A 13964-nucleotide genomic window follows, 5' to 3' on the forward strand; every position below is an offset into this window, starting at 1 on the left:
AGGGGACGTGGGGCAAAAACGTGAGGTCTGACAATAAAATTTTGTTCAAATAAAATGCTCGGTTCGGTTCGAAATTTCATTATAAAAAAAAAAAATGGTAGAAAAGTCTAAAAATTCCGCAAAGGTGATTTTTCCCACCCAAGGTAAAAGAAAAAAAATGATTTTTCGTCAACGCATCATGATTGATTGGGCCCGATATTTTTTTCATGAAAAAATTGGTCCAAATCAATCATGTGGTAGTTATCGAAAAATCGATTTTCTTTTTAAGGGGGAAAACATCACCTTTGAGGAGGTTCTAGGTTATTTGACCATTTTTTTTTTCTCAAACGTCTCAACAAACTGACCATCTTATTTGATTGAAATTTTATCGACCCACATCGCGTTGTTGCACTACGTCTTGAAAAATTGTATTTTTTGAAACAGGTTATTAGAAAAAAAAATTCACAACTCCAAATCGTTCGTTTTAAAAAATCTGGGAAAAATTCAGAGTCTTCTAACTGGCTAATGGACTTCCAAAAAAAATTTAGAACTGATCGAGAGTCTGAACAGACGCGGTTGAGCGTACATCGAGTTCCGCTGGCATGCCCCAAATGTAGGCAAGATGTTACACAACTAGAATTTGCCCTCTTCTTTGCTTACGTTGGCAATTACAGACAAGACGTTCTTATTCTGATATCTTCCGTATCTTACACCCTTGTATTTGAAGGTAGAAATGGACATTCGAACACCTTAAGATGTAAGAGCTTATACCGTACAAAGTTTGGTCACGTTATGCAACCATGAGTAAAAGCAGCGATTTTACTTCTACCATTTTTTCTGAATGTAAAAAAAAAAATTTAAAAACTCTATAAATGACTTAGACTAAGATCTGAAGCTCAAAATTCACGTACGTATTACCCCAACTTACCTTTTTTCAACCTTCCTTCCGACCAAAGTGGTCTAAGCGCAGAATTAAGTAAAACAGACTTAAATTGCCGATTCGAAATTGCCGAAAATAAACAGTCATCGTCGCGCTTTATTTTCATTCATGTATTAAAAAAAAACAAAAAAAAATGCCACATATTTTTTTACATTCCTATAAAATTGGATCGTATTATTTTTTTCTATCCAAAATTACAAAGAGAAAGGATCACGAAGATAGGTATAAACGGTGACGGTTTAAATCACGAATGGTGAAAAAAAAAAATCTGTGTCTGTTTTAATTCACATTAAACTTCGTAACTACGAGTATAAGGAACATTACGCCGATGGGACCAACCTGTTTTGCGACTGACTGTTGCTGCAGCTCTTGGAGTAGACGGAATCGATCACTTTGGTATTATTGGTATTATCGACGGACGTTACCTCCATGGTGAATAAATGTCAATATTCGTAAATGAACTTGAAATTCCCCGCCAAGTACTGTGCGACTGTGTTGAAATATAAATATCGTGGCCACGTTAAGGAAATGATCGTCGTTCACACTCTTCGAGTAAAATTGAGGGATCACCAAGAGCCGGCTCTACGGGTAAACTGTGCACCGGACGGTTGACGATCCAGTACTACGATCCCCGACAAGTCCACGATGTCTGGCAACCGATACGGCAATAACAATTTCCGCAAGAAACGCTGGGCACGTGGCGAGACACACGAGTCTCTGATCCCCCTCCCGGTCGCCGATAGCGGTTCGCCGTGTTTGGGTTCGTAACAGCCACAACATTCCCACCCCAACACCACCCCCTTCCGATGAACGTGCCTCGGGAAACGAGATTAAAATAGCCGCCGCCAACCCCGTGCGAATTACAACAGCCTCCCACTCACAGAAAGTTCCAAAAGCGGGGGTGTCGTCTGTAAGGGTCTTCCTGCGAAACCTATTCTTAGCCGTGGGAAAGTCACTTTCGGATTCATCGCACCATCCGGATGCGCCACACGACTTATTCTTCGTTCTTCGGAGGAGGAATTTAATTCCTACCCTGCTGAACTCAGTCACAGTTTTTCTAAACGGTAATGCGGTTTGTCGGGCTTTCATCCCCTGTTGTATGTATGTACACTAGAGTGGCTCGACGGTAATTTTTTTTTTTATTTCAAGTTCCGAATTTTTATAAAACTTTTGTTCTCGATAAAATAAAATCCCCTGCAACTTTCAGCTCCATCGGATAAGATTTACCTGACGTTTGGTAAAAACAAAAAATTATGTAAACTTTTATTTTCTATGAATTTAATACGATTACTTTTGATTTTTTGAGCTCTTCACTCTGTCTGTAGATCGTTTTTTGTACTAAATATTGTTGCCTGCAAAAAAGATCTCTTGATATTTTTCATCATCGCTTATATTTTCACGCGATAAATCGACGGTGAGTTAAGTTGGGCATTTTTTTACGTGTTATTTCGATGTAGAAACTAAATCTTATTCAATCGAGCTGAAATTAGCAGAGGATTTTCTTCCATCGTAAACAACAGTTTTATAAGGAATCCGCACTGATATTTAAAAAAAATTTCTTTGTGAACCACTCTAAAGTGCACACGATGTGTGCCGGCACCTTTTCGGAAACTGATCGTCGTTATTCGCAACCGAATCGTTAACTGAGCATATTTGAAAATTGTTTTGTTTCCAATGTCCGCTCTTTACGCAATCAATTGTTATTGCGTGGCAACTGCTGTCTAAAAATAAATCCACAGACAGTGTCACATCACAGCTGTCAATAACCAGCATTTTCTGACACTTTCTTCTGAGAATACTTAGAAAATGTCTTGGGTTTTATGCTTAGTATCTACATCGTCGGATTATGTCGATTAGAAGACGGAAATGTTCACCGTTTTGAATAATAAACTCGAGGAAAAATTGTACAGAGAAAAAATGATTCCCAATGGGATTCATTCCGGTTTGATTTTGAAGATTAACACTTTCATCTATGGATATTATCTTTCTGCACGTAGTCGATACTTCGATTCGGAAAACCGGTGAGACGTGTTAGAGTAAAAATGTTAGCGCAAAAATTTCCGATTTCCTCCAACGGCCAACGCTTTATTGGAAAAATGTCGAGTTAATTATCACATCCGCCGAAAGATTATATGAAAAAACGTTCATTTTAAGCTAGATAAAATCTACAGCGACAATTTCGTGGGCTGCGGTTTGTACTTGGTAACAATAAGTCAAGTTTCCTGCTGGAAATGACGACATTGTTTCCGACTCATGCAATTCGTGGAAATCCTTGACCAAGACCAGTACTTGAGGACTTGGAAATTAGACGAAAATAGTTTTTCCCGGACATGATATGAAAACATTTTGAACCAAAGCGATGAAAGCAAAGCTTTGATACGGAATAATGGAATATGTTAATATCAGGTTCATGGTAGCTCATCGCCAAAAACCCGAATCGCCAGATCAATTTTCTTCGCGTCACGAACGTGTTGATTGGCACAAGTACTTAGGGCTGGGAGTTCCGTCTACAGTAAGCATAGCTGCTCTACGTGAGATGAGAAATTCCTTCAACAAATATTCTTCAATAGATTTTGTAAATTTTCTACATGAAGCTAACTAAACTCGTTACTTGTCTCTACGTCAAACGGAAAAGTATGAAGCTTCCGTTGCGGCAAACAATGGTTTGTGCGGTTTTCTATATTTTAATTATTCGTCGACAGTTGAGGATACTCCTCAGTCTTAGTCGGAATCAGAACGGTGTCGGTTGAATTGCGCCAACCATGGTAAATATCTTTAACCTTTAACCTATAAAAAATATTTTCGGATTTATATATATACACGTATATATATTCTAACGTTCAATACACACTAGAAGTTTGACGGTGAATATCTTCTGAACAGTGAGGTATACAAAAAAATTGTAAGAGACCTTTTTTGTAGAGAATTCAATTTCTTACGAAAATATAATATACATTTTTTTTTTATAAATAGCAGATACCGAGATATGTGTTTTTTTTCCTAACCATAGGAAAAAAATAGAAAACTGCGAGGCGGAGGACCTTCCTATTAAAATTAAGAGCTCATACTTGGAGAGAATGTTTTTGAGGTCTCCACCATCCAAGTTTTCGGAGTACAAAGTAAAAAAAAAATAGTCGATTTTTTGGGCCCACCCTAATATATATATTTTCGGATGTATACTCAGTTCAGGGGTTTTCCAATATACGTTACAATATTGTTACAAAGCGGAAAATTAAGAGAGGAAAAGGATTTATTTTGTGACGAAGCTCTCCTTGTAAAGTCTCGAGATAGACTGTTTTTACAATAATGTTGGTTGACGCAGCAACCTTATTCTTTTGAAAGACATAAGAGGTTTATAAACGTCTTTTATCTATGATGACTACTAGATCATTAAAATGGGGACAAAACGGGTGATTTCACCCTTTGTAACATTACTCCCCCCCGAGGAAAAGAGTCGTCCCGACTCGGAAAAGAAAAAACAATTGTAAAAGTGATCTAGTAGTCAGTGCTCGAAGGTGAGTTGGAGCTGTGGCTCTAAAAATTTGAAGACTCCCTTTTTACTATCTGGCATTTGCCCACAGTCTCAAGGTGAACCACAGAAAACCTTGAGCAGATAGTTGAGCGTTAAATTCAAAACCCCAAACATCATTATGTTCAGTGTTTTCACAAAGGTGAGTGTAAAGGGTGAGTTGGTGAGTTCTTCATGAGATTCCTTGGCCGAAGACACATTGGAACACCTCGAAGAAGGAACTCGAGAACAGATCGCGTCAGGATACTTCGGAAGGGCAGGAGACAGAAGGGATCCCAGAGGAAGAGATTTTCTGGTGTTCAAAGTTCTTGCGGGGATCAAGACAAGGACAGGTGAACCGACCCGGGGTTCCCTCCGGACACAGCACACCCTAGAGTTGGGAGGACAAAAGTGAGAGGAAGCGGATGATTCCCAATTCGCTAAGCAAATTTGGGGGGAAAATACGCGATTGATTGGATTTATAACTCACTCAATAGAAAGAAAAGGAACGATCTTGTCTGAATATCCGGAGAACCCAGGCTAAGACCGGACAAAGAGGCTGTCAAATTAGCTGCTTTCTGGGATGGACTCCAACCATTAACCTTACTTATCATGTTCAACTGACGTTCGTATAGACTCCAAGCAGACGAACCGTCATACGAACCGGGCTTCAAATTCGACTGTTTCGAGGGCAACTCTACAATACTCGCGTCAGGTACAGAGACCTGATTGAGTCCGAACGAGCTCTGAGTCTGCGGAGAGAGAACATTGACAGTACCGCGCGATTTTAAAAAGGCCAAGAACTCTGACTGAATATCCACGCTAGGATGAGACGACGCGACAGGAGGCTCAACTACTTCTGAAATATCACGTGACGAAAAATCGTGGCATTGCGGAAAAGAGCTAACCTGAGCTTGTCGCGAGACATGAGCAGGTGGAAAATTTTTAGCAACAGGGGGAATTTCGCCTCCCACATAAATGGCGTCAGACCTTGATTGATCCGGAATTGAATGAATGGACGTCCTCCTTGCTGGGACCGGGACTGAAGGAAGAGAAGTCCTTCTACCTGGGGACGGAACTGGGCGTATCGGGAATTCCTGCGGCCGCTCCTGAAGCTTCTGCACACCTTGCAGGATCCCGATCAGCGCCTGGGACACGATTTCTTGTTTTTGACGTTGTTGCGAGAGGAGTTCGTGCAGAAGATTCTGCTGTTCTTGTTGCTGCAATTGTTGCTGTTGTTGGTGTTGTTGTTGCTGTTGTTGTTGCTGTTGTTGATGTTGTTGTTGCTGTTGTATCTGTCGCATCAGTAAATCTTGATTTCCTTGGATGAGCTCTGCCAAGAGAGCTAGTTGGGGCTGGGGCTGAACCTCAGCTTCCAAACGAGGAGAAACGGGAGGAAACGCCGGTTCATGGGACGAAACGCGTCCGGCAGATCGTCGCTCCGCGCGTGATGCTCTCGTCAGAGGAGATCGTTGCATTTTTTTGTATATACTTCTAATCACTCAAAATCCACTCAAAACTCTGTCGAGATTCAGAAGAATCCCACTTCTGACGCCAGTGTTACAAAGCGGAAAATTAAGAGAGGAAAAGGATTTATTTTGTGACGAAGCTCTTCTTTTAAAGTCTCGAGATAGACTGTTTTTACAATAATGTTGGTTGACGCAGCAACCTTATTCTTTTGAAAGACATAAGAGGTTTATAAACGTCTTTTATCTATGATGACTACTAGATCATTAAAAAGGGGACAAAACGGGTGATTTCACCATTTGTAACAATATATATACATATGTATATAAATCCGAAAATATTGATCGTGGAGTATAAAAAGTGTGAGAACCAAAGTTGAAGGAAATAAAATTCCACCCATTACGATTTTTTTGATCAACTTGATAGTATAACTCTGCAAATATTGATCCTAGCGTAAAAATGATAATGACCAAGCCTGTGGGAAATTAAATTTTCAACAACTTTGGATTCACCATTTTTGCTCCTAAGTTGTAAATTAACGAGTTATTTCAGAAAAACGAAAAAATTGAACTTTAAATCAAGATGGCTGCGAACGCAATGGCGGGATTTTCCCGAAAATCGAGATTTAGACTTCCAACCACCCCCCCGAAGTATAAAAAAGAAAATCGCTCCCCCTAATTATTTCCATTTGAATGTCTATCTGGACTGGACTAATCTTAAGTTATGCCGCAAAGCCTTCAAATTTCTTCGAATAATTCTTTCTCCCTATTCTTGTTTTGCAGAATCAAAAAGTTTGAAACTTAGTGAACTCCTTGTCTACAGTTGTACATATTTGATGGAAATCTTAGAGATTTCAGGAGAAGAAAAATTGAGTGCAAATCGCCAAAAATTCTCTGTTATTCGAATATTAAAATATTGAGCCTTTGCTGCAGAGTTCAGAATTCTTATAAATGTATTCGTTGATGAAGAAAGCAATTAATGGTAACATCGCCAGATGTGTACTCTACTCCGGTGATTGTTAGGGATTAAATTAGTCCTGCGTAAGCGATTGAACAATTAATTGTGTCTTTTGAACCATACATTTTTTTTCGCAATCCACTCAACATTATTCCCATTAATTTTAGCTCCACTTGAACCACGCGTGTTGAATATTACGGCAACTGCAGCTTCATTCCACTACCCTACCAGTATTGATGAACAATGGATACAGATCATTCGCTACGAGATAAAGGTAACACAAAGCATTCGCGAATGTATCAATAATATCGAACAGTTGCAACTTTCTTGATAAATTCAAATCCTCGTGATACTGCTGCTGAATGATGATCATTGCACTCTTGTCGTTTACAGCCGAGGAACTGGTCATGGAGTGAAAAAGTTGAATGCCAAGGAAATAGACAAGGACGTAATCATAAATCAGAAATCGCCAGTCTAGTACCTCAATCGTCGTACACAGTACGAGCTGTAATAACGGTGAAAACTCCATTACACGAATGCAACAATAATAATATAATTGGGCCTGAAACGGATTTCACGACAGATATTCTGAGTAAGTGTATGTACTGCAAGATATGCATAATTTAAGGAGATATTGTAGTCTAGATGTCTGCATTTTGGACTTGATATAAAAAAAAATATTCATATAATTTTTACCATCCATTTCTGCACAGATTTTTATTGCTGTTTGAAGAACTTCCAGTTAAATTTTTCAGTTTTTAGAAATTTAACATCATCTCTGGATGAAAATATTCTTAAATGATGTTGCTATAATAAGATGCAAAAACACTAAAATCCATTTCATCAAATTTCTAAACTAGAATACCCACTTGAAGAATACCTTTTCTCGATTAAAGAATAACGTAACGCCATTCGAATGAAATAGTGACAGGTGTCAACATATTCGAAGTCACTTTGGAACAGTTTGTCTTCCTGAATGAGAGGCTCCTTCCATAATTCGAAGTATCGCAGCTCAAGCCACGCACAGAGTATTTCCAGATACACTCCAATCATCCCCCTTCAACTGAAATTAACTCAAGTCGTTTACTGTTATTGTTTGAATAACTTAACAACGGCTTCCATAATTAGAGTCTCTAAGATCTCGTGGCTAATTATATCTGCCGATGGGCAATTTCAGTCAACACGTGATGCAGTATTGTTTATTTCTGGCGTCATTATATCCACTCGATCAAAGGCTTTTGATAACTGACAATGAAATGGAAGCAGACTGAGGGTGCGCCTACAGTGAAGTGACTTGGCCATGTGACACGGTCACACGACTGAGTCGAATGCATCGCACGTGCATCAGTTTTTGCAATCACACGCAACTGCGAATAATTTTTTATAAGAAATCAGTACTAAATACTATGTTCGACAATGATTACGTTCTGTCGGCTGCTACAGCTTAGATAGTTGTTCACGTCAAAAGGTACAACAGAGGCCGCAGAGATTTAAGGGCATGCTCAAGTCTTCAGGATATGAAAATAGGTATAACGGGATATAATCTGGCAAGTGATCTCGTTGAAGATGGAAACTTGTGACATGGGTCGAGTGTCATTCCATCTGGACTTACAAATTGGTCACTCGACACGTCGAACAATCGTGTCGCACGAACAAAGTCGCCTGACAATCAGTGTAGAATAATACCTAATCAGTGTAGACGCAGCTTGAAAACCATCGCTATCGCATATATAGTTACGCAATTTTTAAAATGATGCACAACGTAATTAGTTTCGTTTTGATAAGTATCATTTGGTATTCACAGCAACCAACAACCCACTGGACCGGAAACCATCCTTAATCGGAATCGGCATTGTGGAACTACAATGGACAAACCCGTGGATAAGCCGGAGTACTAACCCATGCACTTCTGCACCAACCGACTGTAATACCACGGTACTCGTTCAATTAATGAATTCAACACTTTCCGTCTGGCCGACGAAGATATTTCCAAATAATGCGGATGTTTGCATTGGGAATCGATCATATGAACTTTCAACTGCAACGACATACCGCTTTGTCGTGACAATGGTGAATAGTTACAAACAAACACTAGAGAGCGTCGTAGATTATTGGATCCCGGCGAGCGTGGGGTTCGACGATAGGGATGAAAAACTGGAGGTGGAAGAAACGGACACTTCGGTCGATATCAGAATTCCCAAGATCCTGAACATAACGTCGGACAGCGTCGTGAAAATCATCGTAGAGGGAACATCGACATGTAGCAACCAAAGCGTCCCGCCGATCTTCAGAAAACTCTTGATCAATGGAAACGATTCCAGTAAGGCATGGATTGCCCAAAGCTTCGAGGTGAGTACGAAAACAGATCAATTCTTCCTCCAACGTGCCGTATTTTTTATCTGCCAATCCTGCTGTTTTTCCTGATACGTTTTAGGATCCGAAAAACGTGACTCAGAAATACTCGATTGAGAAGATCCCGAACGATAAGAAATCGCCGAGGTGTCATTTACGTTCTGCAGAAACTTATTATGTTATCGTGGCTGTCGTTAACAGGACCGGCCAAGTGTTTGCGAAAATATCTTCAAAACCTATCAATCTAAAGACCTTCAAAGCTAACAATAAGCAAACCTGGGTGTGGTTTTATATCGTTTTGATACTAGTCATTTGTCTACTTATAACCACCCTCGGAGTGTTTCTTTTCTACACAGGCCGGTAAGCATGTCCTTTAATCTAACCTAATTTGAGTCAAAAAAATTGAAACCATTAATCTTGAGTTCCAAATACTTCTCAGGAAACGAATGAAATCACGTACAATGGACACGGATGAAGTAACCATGATCACGTCAATTGTTACACCCGGCGATTAGCAGTTCGACGGCTGTTCACATCCAGTCAAGCTGAAACAGTTCGAACAATACGTGAAGAAAGCCGTTGCAGATGGAGAACTTGAAATTCAATTCAAGGTAACGAAAGGCCGAATTATTATACCAAACTTTTGTAGCCGAAGTACTCACATACTCATGTACCAGCAGTAGACGGCCAAGACGTACTAGAGATACAACTTGGTCAATGTATCTCACAATTAGGTTTCGCTGTACATTTTTCTCACATCCACCATTATCATTGTGATAGACTAAATTAGCTTTTCATTTAAAAACAATCTATGTTATTCGAGATGTTTTTTTCCATGTTACAGAATCTACCAACAGGACTTCTCCACCCTCACCGCTTTGCAAGCTTACCGGAGAATAAGACAAAAAATAGAGATGAAAATTTTATAGCTTGTACGTATTATTTTAATTATGTTTGCTGCGAATAGAGACCTGAAGAGAGTCCTACAGAATTGTGCGAATATGTTGGGGGGTAATGAACGGCTACATTGAATGCATCGACACTTTCCGTCTGACGTCCATTTATTTGCTGGATAAAGCATCCATAAAATTATTGTACTAACAATAAGACAGAATAATGTCGATCATTTCTCAATCAATTGATTCACGTGAATAGTTGGCACAGTCAGAACAGACGACCCTAACGATCTCGTGAAATGTATGAATGCCAATCCAAAACATGAGATTTCACGTACTGACCTACGCAGAAAATGTACTTTCCCTGTTCACCCTGAATCACATCCCTCCGATGCAATTGACACGTTACTGTCCACAGATGACCATACGCGAGTGATTCTCGCCAAACGTTCCTGCAATTTTGGCTCCGATTATATTAACGCGAGTTACATACCGGTGAGGCAATAGAGGCTTGAATCAAAATCATTATTGAACAGCCGTGACTTGCGGATCGATTCACACGTGACACGTTGCATGATTCAGGGCTTCTGCAAAGAATGGGGCTACATCGCAACCCAAGCTCCGATGCCAGAAACGGTGGTAGATTTCTGGAAAATGATCTGGAAGGAGGAAGTTCTGATCGTTTGCATGCTGATGAAGATCACCGAGGGTGGACAGGTAACGGGGCGAGCTCTCATTAATCAAATTTTACGAATGCGGTACTTCAATGTGTGTTATTCTTGTAGAAAATATGCAAGCAGTATTGGCCAGAAATTGGAAACACAGTGGAACACGGTCAGGTAACAATTTTGAACGTAAAGCAGCGCGTCTACGCCGATTACACTCACAGAATTTTCCAGGTGACAAAGTGCTACGAAACATACTCGCGACAAGTATGTTTTAATCACCTAATCCGATATCTCCGGCATCAGCATTTCTTGGCATTCCACTGTCTCTCTACCGTAGATTCACCACCTTCACGGGATGGCCGAAACAAGAAGTGCCGATGTACTGGCATTCCGTCGTCGAATATTTCAATGAGCTAAGGGGTCATTCCTCGGGACCAGGACCTATACTCGTTCACTGTGCTACGGGCACGGGCCGAACCGGAACCTTTATTCTTTGCGACATCGGTCTCCATTCCACCGCCGCTGAAGGGGTAACTATTTGGAATTCCAAAATTTACGCGTTGGTGGTATAACTTGCGCAGTGATCACTAATTGGACATGCTCGATCCGTTGCAAACGGTGGACTTGTTCGCAGAGGCCGACAAGATGTACACTGCTCGGGCAAATATGTTGGAGAATTTGCAGCAATACATATTGGCGCACTTACTGCCCATGCAATGCTTGCTTACGTTGCCCGCGAAACTGAGTTGCAGTCATGTCTCCAGGGCGGAAATTGAAAAAATGAAGATAGACTTGAGGACCCATATGCGGAGGTGCGTATCCGCGAATGAAAACCTTCTTCGGCGTCACGTCGATGAGAAACCTGTCCATCTGCCTGAAATGAGTAACTATAAAGAAATATTGCTCGCCGACTCACAATTCAATGGGCAAAGAAGAGGGATCCAAAATTTTTGGACCTATTTACTAGTTCCGAAAATCATAGCGAAGTCGGTGCACAGTATCTGTGAATAGCTCACCCAACACTCTACGAACCGAGTAAATACAGATGGTAAATTTGAATTTTCACCTTGTGCCGTCACAGGCTCGGAATCTTTGTTTGGAAGGAACAAGCTCTACGACCTTCGTACGAACCGCTGAAGTCACCGAATCCAGATCACTTGCAGAAAAACAGATTTCCGAAATTCATACCAGGTTAGGCATTGCCCACCCGTCGTACCGTTGCAACATTACATACTAGAAGTATTGTTAGAGGGTAACAATTTGGTTACATTCCCGATAGTGACTGATTCACCTTGTACACAAAGATCGTGTGAATTGCAGTCGAACATAGTTTGGTCAGCCTCAAGCGGTATCCACCTGATGCAACCGACAGCGATTACATCAGCGCGGTGAGCATCGATGGGGTCAAGGTTAAAGGACAGTAGCTGGCCTCCCAATTGCCTCTACGGCCGACCCTTTCCGATTTCTGGCGACTGGTTGCCGAGAAACGAACTGAACTCATTGTAATCCTGCAAAGACCCAGACCGGAAAGTCTCGTGAGTACCGAAACTGAAATGCAGAATTACTCGCGACTCTATGCCACCGGTAATCGTTACTCCATTTCGAAGTACCCGTAATCAGATTTGCAGGATTGCGTCGACATCATTCCCCGGAAGATGAGTACGCTCAGACCTGTGCCTCACATTGAGGTGAAAACGAAAACATTAGATCACTCTAACGAACATTTCACAACGGATAAACTCCAGCTGACCGACACGTCCGAGGTGAATGTCTAATTTACCAGCATCCGCTTTCTCTTCGTCTTTTTCACTCACACGTTGGTTTTCTTACTTTCCGATTACCTCTGACAGGAAGAACCAAGAACGCAAAATATCACTGTACTGACCTGCAAGGGCTGGAACCTCTCTGAAGACGAAGATCCTCCACAGCCTAAGGTCCTGGTCAAACTATACATGGCCTCGGAAAGGGTTCAACGGGTAGAAAGTCCTACCCTCGTTCTCTGTTAGTGAGTAATTGTTCCAGCAATATTTATGTCGTTTGTCTCTTGTATTTCAAATCAATGTCAATCTACTTGCATCCCTGAAATCATTTCCGGAAAACTCAGATCGATTTCTTCACGCGCCATCGAAGATGATCTCTGACTGACAAATATGATACCTGATACAATCGTTTTCATTACCAGTGACGGCGTCACAGAGTGCGGGCTGTACTTGGCTCTGAGCATCCTACTGGAACGTACTCGTATGTCCGTTGAGCAGGAGTGTGACGTAATTTCGGCGGTCCATGCGAGACGCCAATCCAGACGAGAGTTCGTTTACTCTAAGGTCAATCGAATTTCCATCAATTGCATCATTGATTTTTCGATCAGTAAATATACGCCGGTAGTAATTATTGTACGCAAAGGAGAATAAAGTGTAGAATGCAGCATGAACGTGGCAGTGAACGCGACAAGCTTTCAATATGAATTATGACTGCAAATATGGAATACAATATTTCCAAACGACCCTAAGCGCGTTCTTTGTGTTTTAGGCTCAGTTCGAGTACTTGTACGATGCGGCACTAGAGTTTGTTCAAGACTTTGGAAATTACTCCAACATGGCGTTACGTCCGGTAGTGTCCCGGACAGCTACTTTCATCTCTTAACCATGTGATCTCATACTTCTCGCCCTGTCTCTCCATCTCTCACGTCCTTTCGAACTCGCCCGTAGGTACCTGAAACGCATCTACTCGCTTACTTTCGATTCCTCACTTTACTCAGGCCTTCGCCAAACCTCCCCCGTTTTCATACTTCACTCGCTCTTCAACAAAATTTCTTTAGATGGGCTATGAGACCTTGTTATAATCTATTCCGCACTCATAAATAAATCAGATATGCCATACACCATCAATCCACCAATATCCCATTAATATTTTCCTGTGAAACATCACTTCCGCAACACATATCAACCGAAACATCATAAAAACCTAGAGGTAAGATCACTTTACGCTGGAAAAGAGCCTTCAACAAAATCAATAATCCCCAAGGGATGTATGTACCTAACAATGACCTTATTTGCACCAGAAGATGCTTGGAGACAGTATAAATTACGCTCTACTGTGTCAGATTAATGTCTAAAAATATGATACCATGTATGTGATACCAATACATATAATGTATTCAATTATTGACTATTCCGATGTAACTGTTCGTCATCTAT

At 40.9% G+C, this 13964-nt stretch overlaps 3 protein-coding genes across 3 annotated transcripts in view; 2 read left to right on the plus strand and 1 right to left on the minus strand.

Annotated features, from left to right (window-relative positions):
• The window catches only part of per (period circadian regulator), a 33502-nt gene extending 31990 nt beyond the window's left edge, over positions 1–1512 (minus strand). The window contains exon 1 of the mRNA XM_046621728.2: positions 1259–1512. Within this exon, the coding sequence (XP_046477684.1) occupies positions 1259–1350 (92 nt within the window). The 5' untranslated portion in view covers positions 1351–1512. The remainder of the gene's footprint in view (positions 1–1258) is intronic.
• A 9160-nt stretch (positions 1513–10672) lies between these two features.
• Positions 10673–12191, plus strand: LOC124217336 (tyrosine-protein phosphatase non-receptor type 7-like). The gene is made up of 5 exons (XM_046622748.1): positions 10673–10816; positions 10885–11006; positions 11105–11297; positions 11959–12019; positions 12088–12191. Exons 1-5 carry the CDS (start codon positions 10673–10675, stop codon positions 12189–12191), a joined length of 624 nt encoding a protein of 207 aa, XP_046478704.1.
• Positions 10710–13882, plus strand: LOC124216162 (receptor-type tyrosine-protein phosphatase epsilon-like). Its single transcript, XM_069135216.1, has 10 exons — positions 10710–10816; positions 10885–10998; positions 11105–11297; positions 11402–11579; positions 11849–11958; positions 12047–12302; positions 12388–12530; positions 12618–12772; positions 12950–13091; positions 13297–13882. Exons 7-10 carry the CDS (start codon positions 12423–12425, stop codon positions 13408–13410), a joined length of 519 nt encoding a protein of 172 aa, XP_068991317.1. The 5' UTR covers positions 10710–10816; positions 10885–10998; positions 11105–11297; positions 11402–11579; positions 11849–11958; positions 12047–12302; positions 12388–12422; the 3' UTR covers positions 13411–13882.
• The last annotated feature ends 82 nt before the right edge of the window (positions 13883–13964 follow it).

Source organism: Neodiprion pinetum, chromosome 4, assembly GCF_021155775.2.
Source record: "Neodiprion pinetum isolate iyNeoPine1 chromosome 4, iyNeoPine1.2, whole genome shotgun sequence".
NCBI lineage: Eukaryota > Metazoa > Arthropoda > Insecta > Hymenoptera > Diprionidae > Neodiprion > Neodiprion pinetum.